The sequence below is a fragment of the Chlamydotis macqueenii genome, chromosome 14 (assembly GCF_036417535.1).
Source record: "Chlamydotis macqueenii isolate bChlMac1 chromosome 14, bChlMac1.mat, whole genome shotgun sequence".
NCBI classification, from domain to species: domain Eukaryota; kingdom Metazoa; phylum Chordata; class Aves; order Otidiformes; family Otididae; genus Chlamydotis; species Chlamydotis macqueenii.
The window spans coordinates 1576729-1595280 of NC_141569.1; the positions used below are offsets into that span (position 1 = coordinate 1576729).

The 18552-nt window shown below is 40.8% G+C and overlaps 1 protein-coding gene across 7 annotated transcripts in view; it reads right to left on the reverse strand.

Annotated features, from left to right (window-relative positions):
* Positions 1 to 18552, reverse strand: part of FBXW11 (F-box and WD repeat domain containing 11) — a 70922-nt gene that overhangs the window by 25477 nt on the left and 26893 nt on the right. For all 7 annotated transcript variants that reach the window (XM_086758654.1, XM_086758655.1, XM_086758652.1 and 4 more), the window contains 2 exons: positions 7761 to 7823; positions 6434 to 6659 (listed from right to left, as the gene is read on the reverse strand). In XM_086758654.1, the coding sequence (XP_086614780.1) occupies positions 6434 to 6659; positions 7761 to 7811 (277 nt within the window). In that variant the 5' untranslated portion in view covers positions 7812 to 7823. The remainder of the gene's footprint in view (positions 1 to 6433; positions 6660 to 7760; positions 7824 to 18552) is intronic.

Below are 18552 nucleotides of genomic sequence, written 5' to 3' on the forward strand. Positions count from 1 at the left end.
CCATAATGGCAAACTCTCTATTAGTAGAGCGGCACACTGAGGTTCCTGTCTAAAGGGTGTTTGAGGCTCCCATTTCACGGCACCATTTTTCTTTCCATAGCCATTACACAACACCTGAGCTTAGCTCACCCTCCTCTCCCTCTCCAGAGTCGCGGTTTAGTGCACTCGCTGTCCTCCCAGCATGTGTACCGTAGCTCAGGGTGAGGGGTGTATTAACAGTCACCTCACACAGGGATATGTGGTCAAACCAATGGGTAATAAAAGAGAATGCAGCGCTAAGGAATGACAGAAATGACAATTCAGTTCAGCTAGTATCAGGCTACTATGTTTCAAGCTTACTAACTAAAAATGAATGATTGCAAAGTTCGTAACAAGTTAGAAGAAACCAAGAGGAAACACCAAAGCAGGCTACAGTTAAACCAGCAGACCTAGAAATTATTAAAAAGAGATGAGGGCACTCTGAAGCCAATAGTATCTGCAAAATACGGCAGAATGACAAAAGCACCAATTTTCGGCTTCCAGCTCTCCGAGGTACAAGGATGCTCTCCTGTCCTTTCCACATGAAAGGCATTTTTAATCAGCAGTGCCACGGTGAAGAGCAGAGGCACACATCAAACTAACCTTTTCAGGTGACCTTAATTCCTCTTTGTTAGAAGAAAAACATGCTCCAGCTACATTTGGGTTCCAAAAAAGCCAGCAGCACAAGATACACTGATGACAAGCAAGCCTTTCAATATCTGCACTTATAAAGTTCTTTACTCATGCACCCGAAAGATTGCAGGTGAATGAGCAAATGAATGATGCAAAGTTCATCAAATAAACTGTACAGTCAAAGGAACAGCTGTCCTTAGCAGGCACATGTGGGTCAAAACGCTGCTGTTTATCTCTAGTAGTCGTAAAGATGGGATGGTAGGATCCACGCTGAATAGATACTGGATGCTCTTCTTATTCCAAAGATGGGAAGTTTAATTTTGCCCACTTGGCATAATTTGGTAAAAACAACCATCACACACGTGGACTAGTATTCTTAGAAGGGGGAAACTTAGTACGACTTGACTAAAAGCATTTAAACAAACTCTGCACTTGTTTCAACCATAAACCCACAGAAAGGTTCCGGGACAAAGCAGCCATGCTGGCACTTTAATCAGTAGCTCACAACTTGCTTGCAGCTTTGAGCCGTTTTTGAAGTGTAAAGATCATGAACACGCCAGATGTAAAACGAATCCCCAAGGGAGAAAGTGACAAATGGAAGATGTTCAAGTGATGTTCATGCACGAAGTAATTCTTTAGACATTTATCTGTTACTGCCATCTCCTGGCAAACCAAATAATAATCCTTCCCCGAAGGAGAGATGAGAACTCTGAGGAGCTGTAAAGTTACGAGTAGCCAATCTAATAAAAGAGCTACACTGCACAGCATCCTTGGAACTCGACAACTGCACGTGGGGTGTTGGTGGTGGTGGTTTTGGTATTTTACTCCTACTCTAATGTACCCGTATCATCTTTCGACAGACACTGACCAGGTCAGCTCGAATGTGGAACTTGAAATGCCGTTCCGAGTTAGGACTACCGCATCGCCTGGTCTCTGATAGCAGGCAAGTGTTTTTGAATGAGGTACAAACACTTCAGGGGTGTGAGATGCAGCATACAGCACATTCCATGATTAGAAATCCATACGTTGTATTTTAAATCCTTTGTGCAAGTAAGAACGCACATGTCATTGAAGTAGTTTCAGAAGAATCTGATTTAGATGACTAACCCGAGACTATCAAAAAGTGTTAGGATTACAGTGAAGATGGCAGACAGCACACATCAGGGCAGGCTTTCCATCCTAACACCTTTCAGCACAAGGCAAACATAGGAGTGTTAAGTCCATGGTTTTATGATTTCTTATATAGAAATGAACGTGATGTCTGAGGATGCACAACATGTGTATCCATCAACTTCCGTTCAGTTGCTTTTAGTTTTCTTGTGAAACGCTATTTTTCAAAAAGATACTTCTCCAGATTAAATGCAGTTGCATAGAACAATTAAGAAAAATGACACACGACAAAGCAGGAACGTTTTGCAATTGTTCAGTCTTTCACACAACTGCGTTTGAAAGAGCAACAACCAACCTCTGAAAAACAAATTATGAAAATCTGCATCTGAAGCCACCTCTCCTGCTTCAAGTCTGGAAATGCAAGCTGAATGACTGAAGTACCACCACCAATTCATCCAAAAGCCAAACCTCTTGGAGACATTGATGTTGCCATTTCCGGCTCTCGACAAGACGATCTGAAGCAGAGGTGAATAGGCGACAAACCACTGCTGAGGCACCAGCAGTCACCAATGCCACTTCCTCAGACAGACAGGCACAAAACTCACCCTGCCACCGGAGAGCGGGGTGCAGCATCCCCAGCCAAAGCCTTCGGGGAACGGCGCAACAGAGACAACGCTCCAGAGTGCGCACAGGACTGGGTATTACAGTGTTTGGTGCCCTTCTGTGGCATGTGCAGAACTCGGGAGTACTGGGCTAAGACCCAGGCCCTTCTCAAAATCCAATTTTAAAAAACCATTTCTCTGTAACATGCATACCAAGCATTTAGAGACACGGCTAGAACACGGTTCCTAGGGAGAGTAAGTCTCCAAATAAATACAAAGTACAAGGACAACCTTCCTTCCTAAGGCGACTTTTGTTTTCTACAGGTCAGGGATGTTCTTGAGAAGATAAAGACTTGACTGCTATCTGCAGAAGTACGTTTTATGGAACTATTAGACCAAGTGTCTGGAGAAACAAAAACCAAGCGATAAGTGCTCGGCTTGTTTTATTCACTTCACCTCACTAACCCAAAGCTTCTTCAGACTCTTGCTTGTGGTGCAATCCTAGTACCAAACGGTGGAACTGAACTAACCCAAGGTTTTCAAGAAAAGCTAACTGCAGTCAGCTACCACACCTGCACAACAGTGGTATCATAGGCAGTGTGTCAATCAGGGACTGTACGCTTCTAACACACACAGCCTGTTCGTTATGAAGCCAGTACTTCACTGAGTTTTAAGGATCAACTGTGAATTACCAGGCAGAAGCCCTTTATTAAGATGCATAATTTTCACAATTCTGTATAACACTGGTCACAGTTAAAACCAGATTCTTAAAAAGTCCGAAACTCAAGTGTTCTCTGATGTTCAAATACGGCAATCTCTATGAATACACAGAGCCTTGGAAGTTGCATACTGAGCACAAATACACAAATGCTTTGCTTTGCCTCCAAGTCTGTTCTTAAGATCCTTACTGCTTGCACAAGTGCACAGGTTTAAATTGTTCACGTTAAGAAGACAGACATCAAGTGACACATGCACCCTGATTAACATAATAGGAACAGACCCAAAGCACAGATACTTAGGCTCACTATCATTATTGCAGACAACACGCAGGACTAAGCTCAAGACACAGTAAGGCCTGAAATAGCTGCATATACCTATGTTACATTAAAACACAGTGAGCATTTAGCTTTATAAACAGTTTCTGAGATAAGTTTTAAACTATTACTTTTATTTTGTAAAACGCATCTAGCATTTATCTGTCCACTTTTCAAAGAAACGCGTTACTCTCGCAGCTCTTACGCCTCTACAAGAGCTTTTGCAGTTTTACAGAAAATGGCAAAAAATCCCAGCTGTTATTGATTATAGGTACCAGATGAAGGTTTGGTTGAATTTCAATAATAAATTAAAACAATTAAAATCCCCGGGGATTTCAAAGCTCAATGTGTAAATATCACTTTGTATGAAAATGAAACCCAAATGTGGGGTGTCAGCTCTACAAAACTGACTAACGTTAGAGATGAAACAGGCACACAGATCATGCGACTGCACAGGCTCTTGTTATTTTAGAAACCAATTTCAAAAGAAGTCCGGCAGGGTTTTACTTCCCTGACACAGCATACAGTTCTCTTACAGTTTTCTCAAAAAAAAAACCAAAACCAAAACCAAAAAAAAAACAGATAGGGAAGGGATTTTCTTTCCTAATGAAGGCTGGCAATGTGGTGCTCAGGGGTCACAGCCATAATTCGTTTAACGGAAGGACACGAGTTGGATGAGACCATGCAAGGAACGTTAAGATTAACATCGTATAAGATAATTAAGAAAATCAAAAGCACGGCATTATTCTTGCAATTATGCTGTCCATCACAGGCCACTGTCTTTTGAGAGTTGTTTTTGACACGTGAGAGGAAACATCATTGGCAGAGGTGGAAAAACAAGGAGCACAGGCTTCTGTGCCACCCGATCCACGGGACTTGCCACAGCCCACAGAACTCTATACCATGCAGCTCGAGCTGATACAGCTTGTTAGATGCCACAACAGGGATTTGTAGGAAAGGAAAGAGCCCAACCACAGCCCCCCTTGTAAGAACAGGCGCTGCAGACTAAACATTCCGCCACCACTTACAGACCAGCGCACCAGAATTATCACTTTTTTCCACTGAGGCAAAGGGAAGCCAGATACAACAAACTTTTTCCATTTTTCCTGCATTCTCACAGGTGTAAAATCAGTAGGGACAGTAACAAGCAGAAAATATTTCCATTTAAAACAAAGGAATTTTACTTCCTTAAGACAAGTGAAACTATCTTTTAAAAGACAGTACTTTACTGTCACCTTTTAATGTGATGTTAGTCCAATGCAGGATTGATTTCCATCAACTCAGATTAAGCTCTTGGGTAAACTTACACAGACACTCCTCAAGCATCACATTAACTTTAACAAGGGCTGCGCATGGGAGCAGTTCTCAGTATTTACATCTTCAAAGCCAACAAAAGTTGTGTATATAAAAATACATATTTATGTTTACATGCAGCATAAAAAAGTGTCAGCTTATGCAGCCCCTCAAAATTTCTTAGGAATAAATATGAAAGAACTGTGTATTTCCATGGTATCAGCCCTGAGGTACAAAATAAAGCAAATAAAACAAAATTATAATTGAAGCTCATACTTCACAGGATGACCATGACTGTCTATTTCACTTTATTTCTAGAAACATCCCACTACCTAAAGGAGACAGCTCTCCGGTCAAAAGGAGGAGCACATTTTTATGTGTGGCCAGACAAGCTAAGTCTTCTATAAAATAACTTCCAAGAAACTGACGTGTGGGGGAAAAGGACACTTCCTCCCTTCCATAGCGCTCTTTCACATTTTAAAGCCTGTTTTTCAAGAAAATAGAGCACATACAAGATTCCGTATCCTACTCCACGTTCTTCATTCCCCTGCAACTACTCAGAAGCTCATTTCAACCATGCTTGACAGAGCCAAAATCCCCCCATCACCTCCAAAAGCTGAATTCCTCGAGGTTTTATGAAAATACAGCAGCACTATCGAAGTGACATTCTGTCCCAGGTACCAGGAAAGCCCATACCTGCGAGACCACCCAAGCACACCAACAGCTTCAGACAACAACCAATCTTTAAAGGAACTTCATTCAGTGGTCCCTGCGCTTAGAAAATTGCCCGTGTCCAAATCCCTCTGTATCAATTTGTATTGCCTTCTCATCCACTCTCAGCACTCATTGTCCTGGAATTCCTGGGATAACATCCCCAGGCTACTCACTCACTGCAGGTGTGAATCTGTGCTATTGTACTGCCAGTGCAAAGAGAAGATTTTGATCACTTATTTCACGCTTACTTCTCACTCTGGAAACAAAGTCCAGGCATTTACCTTTCAAAGAATCAAATGAATCATTCTCCCCAGCAGCAAAAATCCACAGATACAATTCCTTCCAGAAATTAATGGAAAAATACATACAACTTGACAGGAGACTGACTATATTTCTACATATTTAGTTATTAGTGTTCCATATTTTGGAAGAAATGCATATAGCAAGCGTAAGAACAGATTTGAACCATTGATACAGGTTTACACTGATGCGTGGCAGAAGAGATTCTGAGCAAGTGAAGGAAGGAATCATGGACTACACAATAAAAATCCACAAGTGCTTTTTCTCGAGTCAGCAACAAGACCAGACAAACTAGATGCATTCATCTAAGCAGGTAGCTTTTAATTTAAGATTTGGGAAACTTAGAACAAAATTTAAAAGTATTGAAGACTTCACAAATGGAAACACCTCTATAGTATTTTCTACACCTGTGGGGTTTGTATGAAAGAAGAGACAGACACAACTTCTACGACAACTCAGTTCCAATTTCAACATGAACTGCTCTTCAGGATATGCTACTCAACTGCTTTTACATGGAACAACACTGGCATCCAGTGGCCAATTCAATTAATCACAGAAGGGAACGACTTCAGCTACCCTCCTGCGCTTCTTTTGACTAGGAAGCATCACTTTATTTATACAAGACAATCTAGATCTGGAGGATGTTCTGAAAAGTTTGCATACACTTGAAGGACTAAACAACAAAAAGTATTTATAAGTGCACATCTTGAGAAAGAAATATGAATGTACCTGGTAACGCAGTGATGAAGTCCCGTTGTAACATGGGCTTCAAGTAAGAGTTAATATGTCCATGCTGATAGTGACACATTCGTGAAATAAGGTGTTCCACAAATTCAACTTGATCTGATTCAGACCACTGGTCAAAATATTTAATACACAAGTCTTTTTCCTTTTCGTAGTTTCCTTCCGATGGTCTTTTTCTTGAGACAATCACAGATGAAGTTCCGTTACTTATCTGTTTTTAGAAAAGGAATATCAGTATTTAAACATCCACAAGAATAGGAACAGCTTTATAAGAACGCTCTTGAGGAAGAAAATGTGAGAACATGCAAAGAACTAATTGACAGAATTAAATTTTAAAATATATTCTTAAAGCTTTGAGTTACACCATACAAATTTCACCTTTGATAGATAAAGATCAATGAAAGGACCTTGCTTATAATTCTAAGTCACTTCTTACACCGAAAGACTTCTGATTCCCTTACACCTCTTAACATTTAAAGAGCAAGGAACTTCATTCTTCTTAGAACAAACTTTTCCAGACTAAACCAGTGCTTTCTGCTGTACGCAGTTTGGAAAGTTTTTCCAGTTTGCCTCTACTGCATACCTCAGTCTGCCTCCGCAGATGATTTACACAAGTTCCAGCAGTTAAAATAATACACACTTAGAGACATACCAAAGCTGAGTATTACTACTCTAATTAACATTGAAATTCAAGATCCTCATGTCAGTGTTCAACTGTCTGTCCATAAATGAAAACAGAGAATTATATGATGTCAAGGGCTTGCTTTGTTTTTGAAAAACAGCTCATGTCAACATCTGGGACATCCAGATAAAAACCACCATTAAAATCCAGGGAGCTTTAGCCACAAATAAGGATGCTACAGAACACCACCCCAGGAGAGATGGATGCCAGGCTCTTTTGAGCCCTTCAGGAGACCAAGAGTGCTGCTAGGGAACAACTGTCAGCTCTCTGAAATATTCCCAAACCTCTTCAAAGCAGACTGGCTGCAACTCCTTGCCACGCAAAGATGTTGAATTTTTCCTTTTAAGTGTCAGTCACCTGCTCAGAAAGGTTGCACTGTATTCCCAAGAGTCCTTCGACGCAGAATCGTCCTTTCAAGGTCAGCAGAAACCACAAGATCTAAGAAGATCTAGTCATTTCTCAAATATTATTCATCAGCACCATCCTTCACTTGAAGGCTGAGCTAATTTTAGGATGATACACTCAACTACATACAAGAAAGATTTTGCAGGTGCAAGATTTGGAAGTTTCTCAAAAGCAAGAATATACAAAAACATGCCAACTCTCTTTCTACACGCGTGTTAGTCCTACCTGCCATAGGGTATTTTTCTTTGGAGACTCATCTTCATTCTGATCCTCCATTACTGACGTGTTCTAGGGGGGGGAAAAAAATATTACTTCAATTTTGTATTCTATGGCAATTCCTTGCTCTACAAGCATTATGAAAAAGCAAATCAATGGAACAGATAAAATTCATTTTCCCAGTGAACAGAATTATCAAAGATTCCTGGCCACAAAACCTGAGTATTATAAATAAATTCCCCTTTTAACTGACATGTTTATCAATTCCATTTACTGTAAAGATAACTCCCCAACCTCTCTTCAATTTCCTCTGACAGGTTTTCATGCAGCCTTTCAACACTTTTCTCACTGGGAAATAAATTCACTTTCATCCTACTCGAGCCAAAGTAATTAAACCTGTCAAAGTAATCAACTAGCACTTTCTGCCAAAGTTAAATTGCATACGTCTAGTTGGAGGGGGAAAAAAAAAAAAAAAAAAAAGAGAAAAAAAAAAGAAAAGAATCACTATACACTACTTACATGCAACAGAATATGATTATTTTTTTTCCCCCAGCTCTAGCTTACCACAAGGAGGAGGGACCGTTCTCTGCAGAATGTCTCTGTAATTCACTGCCACAGTCTGTGTCCTATAATCCTTGGCAGTCCCCATCTTTCTTCACCCTGACTTAATTACAGTGCTCTCCCCACATCATAACTGCTCCTCCCTACTGTTTTCTTCCCTTTGTTCGAGAATGAGATGTAAGAATTTCTAGAAACATTCAGCTGCAAATGTTTCTGTTAGTTTACCTCCGTTTTTCAAAATCTTTCACTCATTTCTTCTCTTTTTAATTATCTGCTCCCCTCTGCTGCCCATACCACAACTACCACCTATTTCTACCTACTCATTGGTACCCCTCACCTAGGCAATTACCGCTCCTTTACCTTCCCATCAGCCCTGTCCTCCCCATCATTCCTGCCCAGGGGACGCTGGCTCACTGACAGAGGGATATAATGAAAAACTGAACCTCTTCAAATATCGTCTGTCTTTATTTCAGCCTTCTTCCCCTCTGTCAGCTGTCCTGGCAGAAAGAGGAACAACGCATTCAAGGAGAACACATGATGGAAGAAGTTCCTCTACTCTTGCCATCACAGATTATGGATTAACTCCTTAACAGCTACATCCAACCCCCCTTTCAAAACACAATTCCACCTCAAAAGCATTCACTGCTTCATCTTCCTCTCTTTCTTGCCACACCAAAACCTCGAAAAATTTACAGCACTGCCCCTATAAGCAAGCCTTCCTCCACTGCCCCACTACGGTGCTTTCTCTGAAGTTTACCTTGAATCCTTTTCTGCCTCGCAGTTAGGTATGAAAAAATATACAGCACACAGACAAAAGATTGCATTGTGAAAACTATTTCCACTGGGTGACGGGAAAAGTCAAGCCTGTCTGGTTACGACGCACGTAACAATGACAAATACAAGCCCAGGAGATGGCTAGGGAGGAAGCCGAGAACGGACAAAGGCACTGAAGGTTCTGTACGTATATTTTAGTGTTTCTGGACATACGTAGAACAGCAACACTGGAAAAGTAAGCCACCCTTTCCACATTTTGAAAAATCAGAGTCTCTGGAGGGCCACTGCAGTTATTTGTAACTACACACTGTTCATAAATGGCACTACCACCGATGTGAAAGGATGCTCTCCCGCTGCATGGTGCCACAAGAGGGAGCACAAACCAGCCCCAGATTTACCGGTACCCAACTGCCCCACACCAGCAGACATGACTCTAGGGAATTATGCAGGGTTTTTTTTTAATTTTATTTTAATTTTAATGTGAAGGAATACTTATTAGAGTGATTATATGTTGTTACCAGTGTTTTCAATTATTATGTGCTTAAATGAGTAAGGAATATCTCATTCCCTTTTGTATTTGAGTTGATCCCATGAGCTAAGAGCAAGGAACAGGACTCTTATTGAGAATATCAAACACGGATGGCTTGGGTCAACATATTCAGCAGAAATCGCACATTACATCAATTTAGCCCCAACCTAACTTTCCTTCAGTAGGCCACGGCGAGCCTCTGCCATCGCTTTCTTCTGCTCCTTTATTGGGAAAGGTCTCGGAGATCATTGCTACCTCCCTGGGACATAGGCTAAGAACTGCCTCCTAAATGTTAGATCTTTTCACTCTCGGAGCATGCAATAAAGCTGTAGCAGAGCAGCACTGTAACGCAAAGCGTACAAGAACACAAACTTCACCAAAATGATCAGACTTCTACCCAGGCTACTGACTGTAGAGCAAGCTTTGGTGTTTGAAGTGCACCTACTCCGTTCTACTGTGCCTCTGCTGCTGTCCAGGTAAAGAAAACCGGGTAGCAGGCTTTAGGGAGACGCTACATCCTTGGCATGTCCACTGATACACGGGAGAGGTAGGAAAACTGCGTTTCTCCTGTCCCTCTCCATTTGTCCCTCTTCCTTCAGAGCATCAGAGCACAGTCTTGGCTGAAGTGACAGCGTCTTAGATACACAAACGTGTGACTTGGCACTACTGCTGCTGAGAGATCATTTCCACGTCCTCTCAACGTCTGGGCCGTGAATGTGAGGGCAGACTACATGGATTGATTTTTAGGCTGGAAATTTAACATTGTAGCTACGTATTTAACTGGGAAGCAGATAGATGAGTTAATTTAATGGTATTTACTACAGCGTTTATTGTGTTTTCTCTTTTTTCCCATCCTAAACTCACTCCACTTTTTCCTACTATATTTTAGAGCTTGACAGTTTTAATCCTTCGTTCTTTCCCTTTCTGCTCCCAAATATATATTTTGTTTTCCCTATTTTATCTTCTCTTCCTAACAAATTCGCTCTACTTCTGTTTTAAACACTGAATTTTGGGAGTCGCTCCCCAGATGACATACATCCTAACTCAAGACTCCAACGTGTCTCTAAATCACTTTGCCTATTAAGCAAAGACTGAAAGATAACCGGGTGGATCCTGTCGTGTTGTCTGGAAGAAGCAATTAGACAACTCTAATTTGTCCTGTACATCCACAGCACTTGGCAAAGGAAGAATTTCAAAATTCCTAACAGCTGGTGTCACCAGTCCCTGCTCAGGAAGGCCTCCAGCTCTTGTGCAAGAAGGACGATAGGCATCTACAAGTTCAACTCTTTCCTTCTCTCAACCTGGACCTTGTTGTTCACTCACCCGCCTTCTACAAAGCTACCGCGCCGGCCACCTCCTCACTTTTCCCGAGCAGCTTTAAAGTGGATCTAACACAGAGTCCACTCCGTTTCCCTGCAGCTCTGCCGCCGAACAGCATCAAGACCTGGTGCAAACGACGGCCTCTCATGCAGTTACTCTGGCAAGGCCGCAGGCCCCTGCAATACAGCCAACCTGCACTTGCAGACTCTGAAAGAACTGGCTTCATTTTTTACCCCACGACCACAAGCGCCTAGCAGCTTCTCACAGTGGAAGCATAGCTTCTAAATACTGTCAATGAAGCCTGTTTATAAGCTCATTTTTTCCAGAAATTCTTGTTAAGTTGCTCACAGCTCTTGCAAAAGTAGAATGATATTTCCAACCAGCTGTCATTCCTTAATTAGGCAGCCTGGAATAAACGCTCTCCATCCTCTACTGGGAACAGCAGCAACAGCAAAGTGATAACAATGGGTCTAAGCATAGATGTTTTCCGTTGCCTTATATTCGGGTTATAACCTGAATGAATAAAGTTACACTGAAAAAAGTCTCTGTCTTTATTTTCACTACTGGTAAAACAAGCAGTGGTAGTAAAACTTACAAATTGCTCTACAAGCTGTAGAATTTTAAAAGCTTGTTTCCTGAAGATTTGCATCCTACATTCCTCACCTAATTCTGCAGTAACATCAAGTTTTTTTTAGCCTTTCTGCTCCACAACGCCAAGTCTTCGGGATTTCTATGAGATGCGGAGGAACACGGCAACCAGGTTCAAAAGTTACTTGGGGAGGAAGATGTACTGACCAGCACCATAATTACATAAAGCTCATTTTCTCTGGAGATTATAAAAAGCTTCCAAAATAAAAACAACCATGAATGATACTCAAAAGTAAAAAAAATTTGTAGTATTATAGAACTTCATAGATCAGTTTCAACTAAAATCCTTCGATATCTGGTAGCAACTAAAAGCGGTGTCTCAAGGAGAACAGTTCCACATATGTACGACTGTGTGACATCAGGCGCAAAAGCACTTAAATTTCAGGCACTCAGCCTGCAAGGCTCATCTCACTCATGAGATATAGGAAAAAAAAGCTGCAACTTTCCTAGCAGAGATCTATCAAACCTGATTTCTAACCAAATTTCTACCAGATTTGTGTTAGCTAGAGGCAGGCACTGCTTAGGTTTGCAGCATGCTTCAGGACTTGGGAGTGCCTTTAGTCACTTAATTGACTAAAGATAAAAAGCATGGTGCAGCTTTGTTCTTTAACCTAGTTTTAGCACCAGTATCGAGAGAGCAATTATGGAAGTGATAGCAGTAATCCTGGGAACTGGGACAAGACACACAAGTAGCAGCAATAGTACCTAGCAAGGCAGAAAACATTGCTGAGTTCCTTTGATGAAAAACTTTCCCCTACCAAAGAATGGCTTCACAGGATACAAAGGATGGATGGACAAAAGTAGGCAATAGCTGTGTTACCTTGAAAAAAAAGAATAGCAATCTTCCATGGCTATATTTTTTGGTATAATGAAAGGGAAAGTGATAGAAAACAAGAACTTCTATTTCCCACTACTCTTCAGACTACAGCAGTAATTCTGACCTGGGTTAAAGATCAAGCTAAGCCTTTAAAAACCTAATTTTTGACAAAATTCCCACTAGAAAAGATACCAGGAAACTCCAGTTAAAATTACAAAATAAGCAAAACTAACCAAAACAGTTCCACTAAAGAGGCTCAGATCTCCTTTAGCAAATCCCACCTACATCTGACTACAGAGAAGCTGAAGAAACGTTAAAAAAATAACAAATACATACTTGGATATCTTGAAGTGAAACCCAGCAGATTAAGCTCGCGCTCTGTATACCCAAATTGCCTTCTGAAACCAGCTCTGCCAGCACAAGGACTGCTGAAGGTATTAATTACCCATTCAGCCAGAGGAGGAGAGGGATCCACCACCCAATGCGACAACCGGACCACATCAGTAAGGAAGAAAGCTGGGTAACCATCTAAAAGCAATGAGCATGTGTCCTTCATGGCTTCCTGCTTTTAATACAGCCAAGAAAACCCCAAAGGGTTTAAAGCATTTCAAAACGAATGCAAGGCTCTCCTCTGCATGTAATGGGCACCATTTTCTAATCCCGGCACCCGTTAAGCTGTTTATTAACAACATCTTGATACTCGATCAGGGATGTGGGGGGTTTCTTCTTTTAACTAGGGAGACTCTTAAAAACACACCGTAGCACAAACACGAAACAAAGTTAGAGAACCACTAACTCAAACTGCACAAGACGTGAATCAACTCTTCTAACAGTAAGGAGCAAACTCCTTACTTATCACATCCCTCAAAATTAAAAAAACCAAACCAAAACAAAAAACAGTCTGCAAAGAAATGCAAAAATACTACAGTGCTTCCAAATGTCAGGTCAGACAAAGCGTGCTTATCCTAAGCACTGCAAAGATTCATCACTTCAAAACATTTCTCCTGAAGCACATCCATAGGTTATACACAGAGGAACGACATAAAAGGTTCCCGTATCAAAGGCACAAGCATTAAAAGGTATGGACAGTTATTAAAATCTGGGCAATCAAGATGTTTGGCTTCACAAAGACAACAGCACCAGCAATAACATCCCTCCAGCTACGGGTTTAACCTCATTCACATTGCCTACAGAAAACGGTTCCTCGCAACGTTTTGCCATTAATTATGTAACAACATAAAACATGCGCGTTTTAAAATGTAGCAGGATAATCATACCTTTATGTCAGGAGAAAAAAATCCCTTGAGAAAAGTAGGAAATAGAGTCCACAGCCAATAGATTTTCCAAATAAAGAGTTTCTGAAAATATCTGATGGTAGCTAAACTCAATCCACTGTTCATGAACACTATAAAGCCCTTTGAAAACAAAGCTCTCAGGTCCATCAGGTTAAACTTCATTTACTTTTAGGTAGTCCTGCAAGGAACAGGGAGTTGGACTCGATGATCCTTATGGATCCCTTCCAACTTGAGATATTCTATGATTCTAACTTAAGAGTTAGCTCTGCTGACCACGGACAGGTCTATATTTGACATTTGTATTAGTAACTGCTTGTTTCAGCTTCAATTAAACTATTTATGTAAGCTCTAGGGATCTGCACAAATTAAGCTCAGTACGCTTCACTTCTTACCTAGCGAGCTATTCTCCCAGTTGCCAGGCTTTATTTTAGTGTAGTTATTGCTGGAAGTTCAAACAAAAATACACTTGAAATACTAAAAGAGTCTACCAAGATCCAACAGCTGAAGGCAAAATTAGAAAAAACGCCTCATACTGAACAGAAGGCGTCATTTTTATTTGGCCTCTGCCTAACCACCAAGAAGTTTACAGTATCCAATTTGTGTTTCAAGTCTCTAAAAACAAACACCATCGTTTGACAAGTTGTAGACATGATGTTTTTAAAAGGTACCCAATGCTTCTACATACCCAGCTGGACACCTCTCAAGGGCCTACTTTTAAGGAAGTTTTGCCCAGATCAGTAAACCCTAAAACCCAAGAGCTGCCTGCTCCTGTCTCTCTGCTCACAAAAAGAAAATCTCAAGTCATTCTTCACCTAAATGTTCCAGAAGAGTTAAGTTTTCAGGTTCAAAAGAATACAAGCAGGTACTAAACAGGTTATCTTGTTTAATCACTAACGCTTCCATGACTGGCAATTAGTACCACTAATTTAACTTTGTTTCTAAAGTATCAGTCTTCACCTTAACCTCATTAGAAAATTAATTTGTTGATCTTCTGTAAACACATAACTGCTTATCTCTTATTTAGTACGTCTGACCAGCGTGGGCTGTGTCCACACAGGACGAAACTACGTAATTTGTTTCTAAAACGAAATGATGCTAAAATTAGTAGCGGTTCAGAATTACTATTCCGATCCAATTCCATGAAACGCTAAACAAGCGCTTGGACTCCACCAGAGCTTTCTGTGATGGCACATCCTTTTAACAGGCAGCTGTACGTACAAAGTGCAGTCTGTAACTACCCAGAGGAGCTGTGGATTTAGTAACTCATACCCCAACCTGCAAAGCACAGCTGCTAACGAAGTGAGTACCGTAGCAGCAAAATCACCCTGCTGGCTTTCAGAACTTCAGAAACAGTGTAATACAGATTCTCATAAAAATTAGTATTAAAAAAATATTATTCTCTGATTAAACTAGCAGTCAATTTAGGATGTAATAAGAAACAAATGAAACGGGCTACTTTTGTCCTATTACCAGCTATTTTCAAGCACGCCTGTACTTCCACTCAGCAAAGAGACATGACTAGGAAAAAAAAAATAAAATAAAAAAAAACCCCAAACGAAAACCCAAACCAACCAATTATTGCAATCCCAAGATGCATCCAGTGTTTTCAGCAGCAGGTACAGTTTCTAAAATTAGATGGGGAAGAAGCTTTTGATCCATCAACTCATTCAAGTTCTCTGTGGCTGGAGCTCTGCTTTTTTAAATACGCAATAGCTTATTACTTCTGCGGGGAGGGCTTACCTCAACAGGTACCGCGGGATCACGTCTAACATACTCCTTGCGTAACTGTTTCAAACACACCCTAGCTCTCATTTAATTTTCTCAGTGTCTGGAGCACAGTCAGTCACCCAACAGTGCCTGTATCCATCCTACATGAATACGCTGTATTTACAAGGACAAGGAGTACCGAATTGTGTAATGGGAGCGATCGGATGACTCATCCCTGCACCATTCCGAGCACTGAAGCATGGCGGTTTGCAAAACCTGCACATCATGCAAGCTATTTTGCTGAACATACGTTGAGCCCCACACACATACACTGATCACTTTCTCTACACCTGCCCCTCAAAACTGAAAGTATCAATTTATGCAGAATCAGCTTGCTAAAAACAAATGGCAAACGCGGTTTCCAGTTCACCTAGGCAAGGTTTGGGGGCCTTACTGTAACATTTCCCAACTTGCTCAGCTCAAGCTGCTAGCTGAAAAAATTGAATCAATATAATAACAATCATCATCACCAGTTGTGAGAGAGCATCCAGCAAGTCAGCTATGACAAACTAGCTGTAGAAAGGTGCACAGGCATCAGGAGAAAGGCACTGGTTTTCTTTTTCTTTTCTTCTTTTTTTTTTTTTTTTAAATTAAGAGAAGTTACCTCAAGTTCTCAGCTACAATTACTGTTATTGTTTTTGCACTACCAATATTGCTAATGGTTCATCTAATTAATTTTCCAAATAAACCTACTTAGGCAGAATCTATTCACACTTCTCATCTTAATGCATCCCGAAGTAAACCAGTTTTCCCTCTGCACTTGTAAGGCTCAAGGGAAACTTCAAATTGTGTTACCTGTACAGTGAACTCACTGAAACTACTGAACCACATGCAACAAGTTTTTAGAGCTCCCACTGCATCACGGATGCTTGTCCTGCCCTACATATTTGTTCAGAACACTTGCATCTACAACTCTACCAAACACTACCCTAAGTAACCGGATTTTGTTAGGCAGTTAGGAGGATTAGATGTGTCAAGCTTTTGGGGTATAATAGAAACATTTAGTAGTATTTCTACCTGAGAAACTGTCTCTACCTAGTAAAGAGCCCCTTTAGCTTTTATTTCCCGTATTTAAAAAACAAACAAAAAAACCCCCAAACAAACAAACAAACCAACAAAAAACCCCCACCAAACCAAACAGAAACAAAAACTTGAGGGGAACATACTGGGTCAAGATTATAACAACTTTTCTTCCTTCCAGAGCAGATGCAAAGAAACCTCTTCACATTTGCTCATCTATTCATTTATAGGACTTGTAAAAGGAAAACCAAGTATTTAGAAAGCTGCATTTCACTGCTGACTGCTCAAATTAGTACACCCATCAGAACCACTCTAACAGAGGAATTCAGGCACACAAGCAGCAGCTGACTTCAAGGGCTCTGTAAGCAGCCAAGACACTTCAGAGCTAACTGATGCATCCCCACAACATGCTATTTCTGCTCTCCCCTACACAATTAGTAAGCCCGTTAACAGTATTTCAGATTGAAGGCAGGATAAGTAACATCTCAGAAGCAAATTTCAGGCTAAGCTAACAATTAGATGACTTTGATTCATCAAAAATAAATTAGGCTAAATTAAGATTAACTACATTTGCAACTCGGCTGCCTAGTGCAAAGTTAAAATACTTCAAGGGTTATTCCTGGATTCCCAGAGGGAATTCAGGTTCAGATCTCTGCTGCTGCCTCCACGTGAAACCAGCTCTGTTCAAACTCAGTTACCTCAACGTGCTGGCCAGAAGACAGGCACAACCTTCACCATGAAGGTGTCAGAAAATTGTATGGAGGCCAGGACACTAATGGGCATCACAAACACAGTTAAAGATCCGGATCATTAAGCTGTTCTTCCAAAACCTGCTCAGTTTTTTCTCATATCCACTACTCCTTAACACGTGCATTGGTGCTTTTTGTTCCCCTAAGCCCTAGAGAAGATCCACAGCCCTTTAACCAACACAATAAAGTGGAATAGAAGGAAGAGAAGCAGCAGACGTACTCCCAGCTTCAGAAAAGCGGCTGCGCAACAAGCACAGACTCCACAGATCGAAGCACATGTGAGTGAAGAGTAATTGAAAAATAAGCAGCTCCAAACAACTACAAGCCCACAGCCACAAGTTCACTGGCATTAAACACTAATACACGAGGACTGGAGAACCAAAAGAAGTCACAAGCTTCAATTAAGCATTCCACACTCTTCTCCAAGTAAGCCTATGTATTTTCCCGAATTTTTCTAAGACCAGATTCTGGCACTTCTTCCTCTACATCCCTCCTGGCTTTCCCTGGCCACCAGAACTACACCACAATTTAATCTCATTCTTTGGTTTTTTGCTCTTCTCCAAGGATCAGCAAGACTTAACCAGATTTTGAAGAGGTTTCTACACAATCTTTTTCTGTAAAAGTTATACAAAGGTTACTCAAACACTGAGCAGTCTGAAATAATAAAATTGCAGTAAACCCCAAGTATTTGTCTTTTGCAAAATAGAAAGTATTTGCACACAAATTAAATATAGACAAAGTAGCCACCACAATAAAGCATAATCCTAAAACCAGTCAGCTACTTCAAGAAAGAACTGTGTGCTGTTCTAAATCAATTTTTTTCCTCCAAAGATGTACAGCAACATATTCCAGATTTGGCAACTCATGAAACTGTATCAATCCATCGTAACTATTCAGGAAATCCTAATAACTCATTAATTGTCTGAAACACAATCTTTGCTTATGCACAATTTCAGGGTGTTTTTGTAATCGCTGATATCCAAGCAACCGAGAGCCTGGAGAAAACTTTTACCTCAAAAAAGCCCGAGGACTAACTTCAGCTGAAGAAAGAAGCCTTCAGTAATACAAGATGTAAAAAAATACCCAGATAATTTTTTCAAATATCCACTCAGTTTTGCCTGACTCCTTATTTCATCTAGGTGTTAAAAGGAATGTGCAACTGCATAATTTAGATTTCACATGATTTATACAATGAAATGCTCCTGACCTGTCCAGCCAGCACCACCCGTCCTTACAACTTCAAGTTACAGCTGATTAACAGAAGAAAGCCCAATTCTTTACAGAAAAGGATTTGAGAACGAGAGGAAAAGTTGCCCAATGT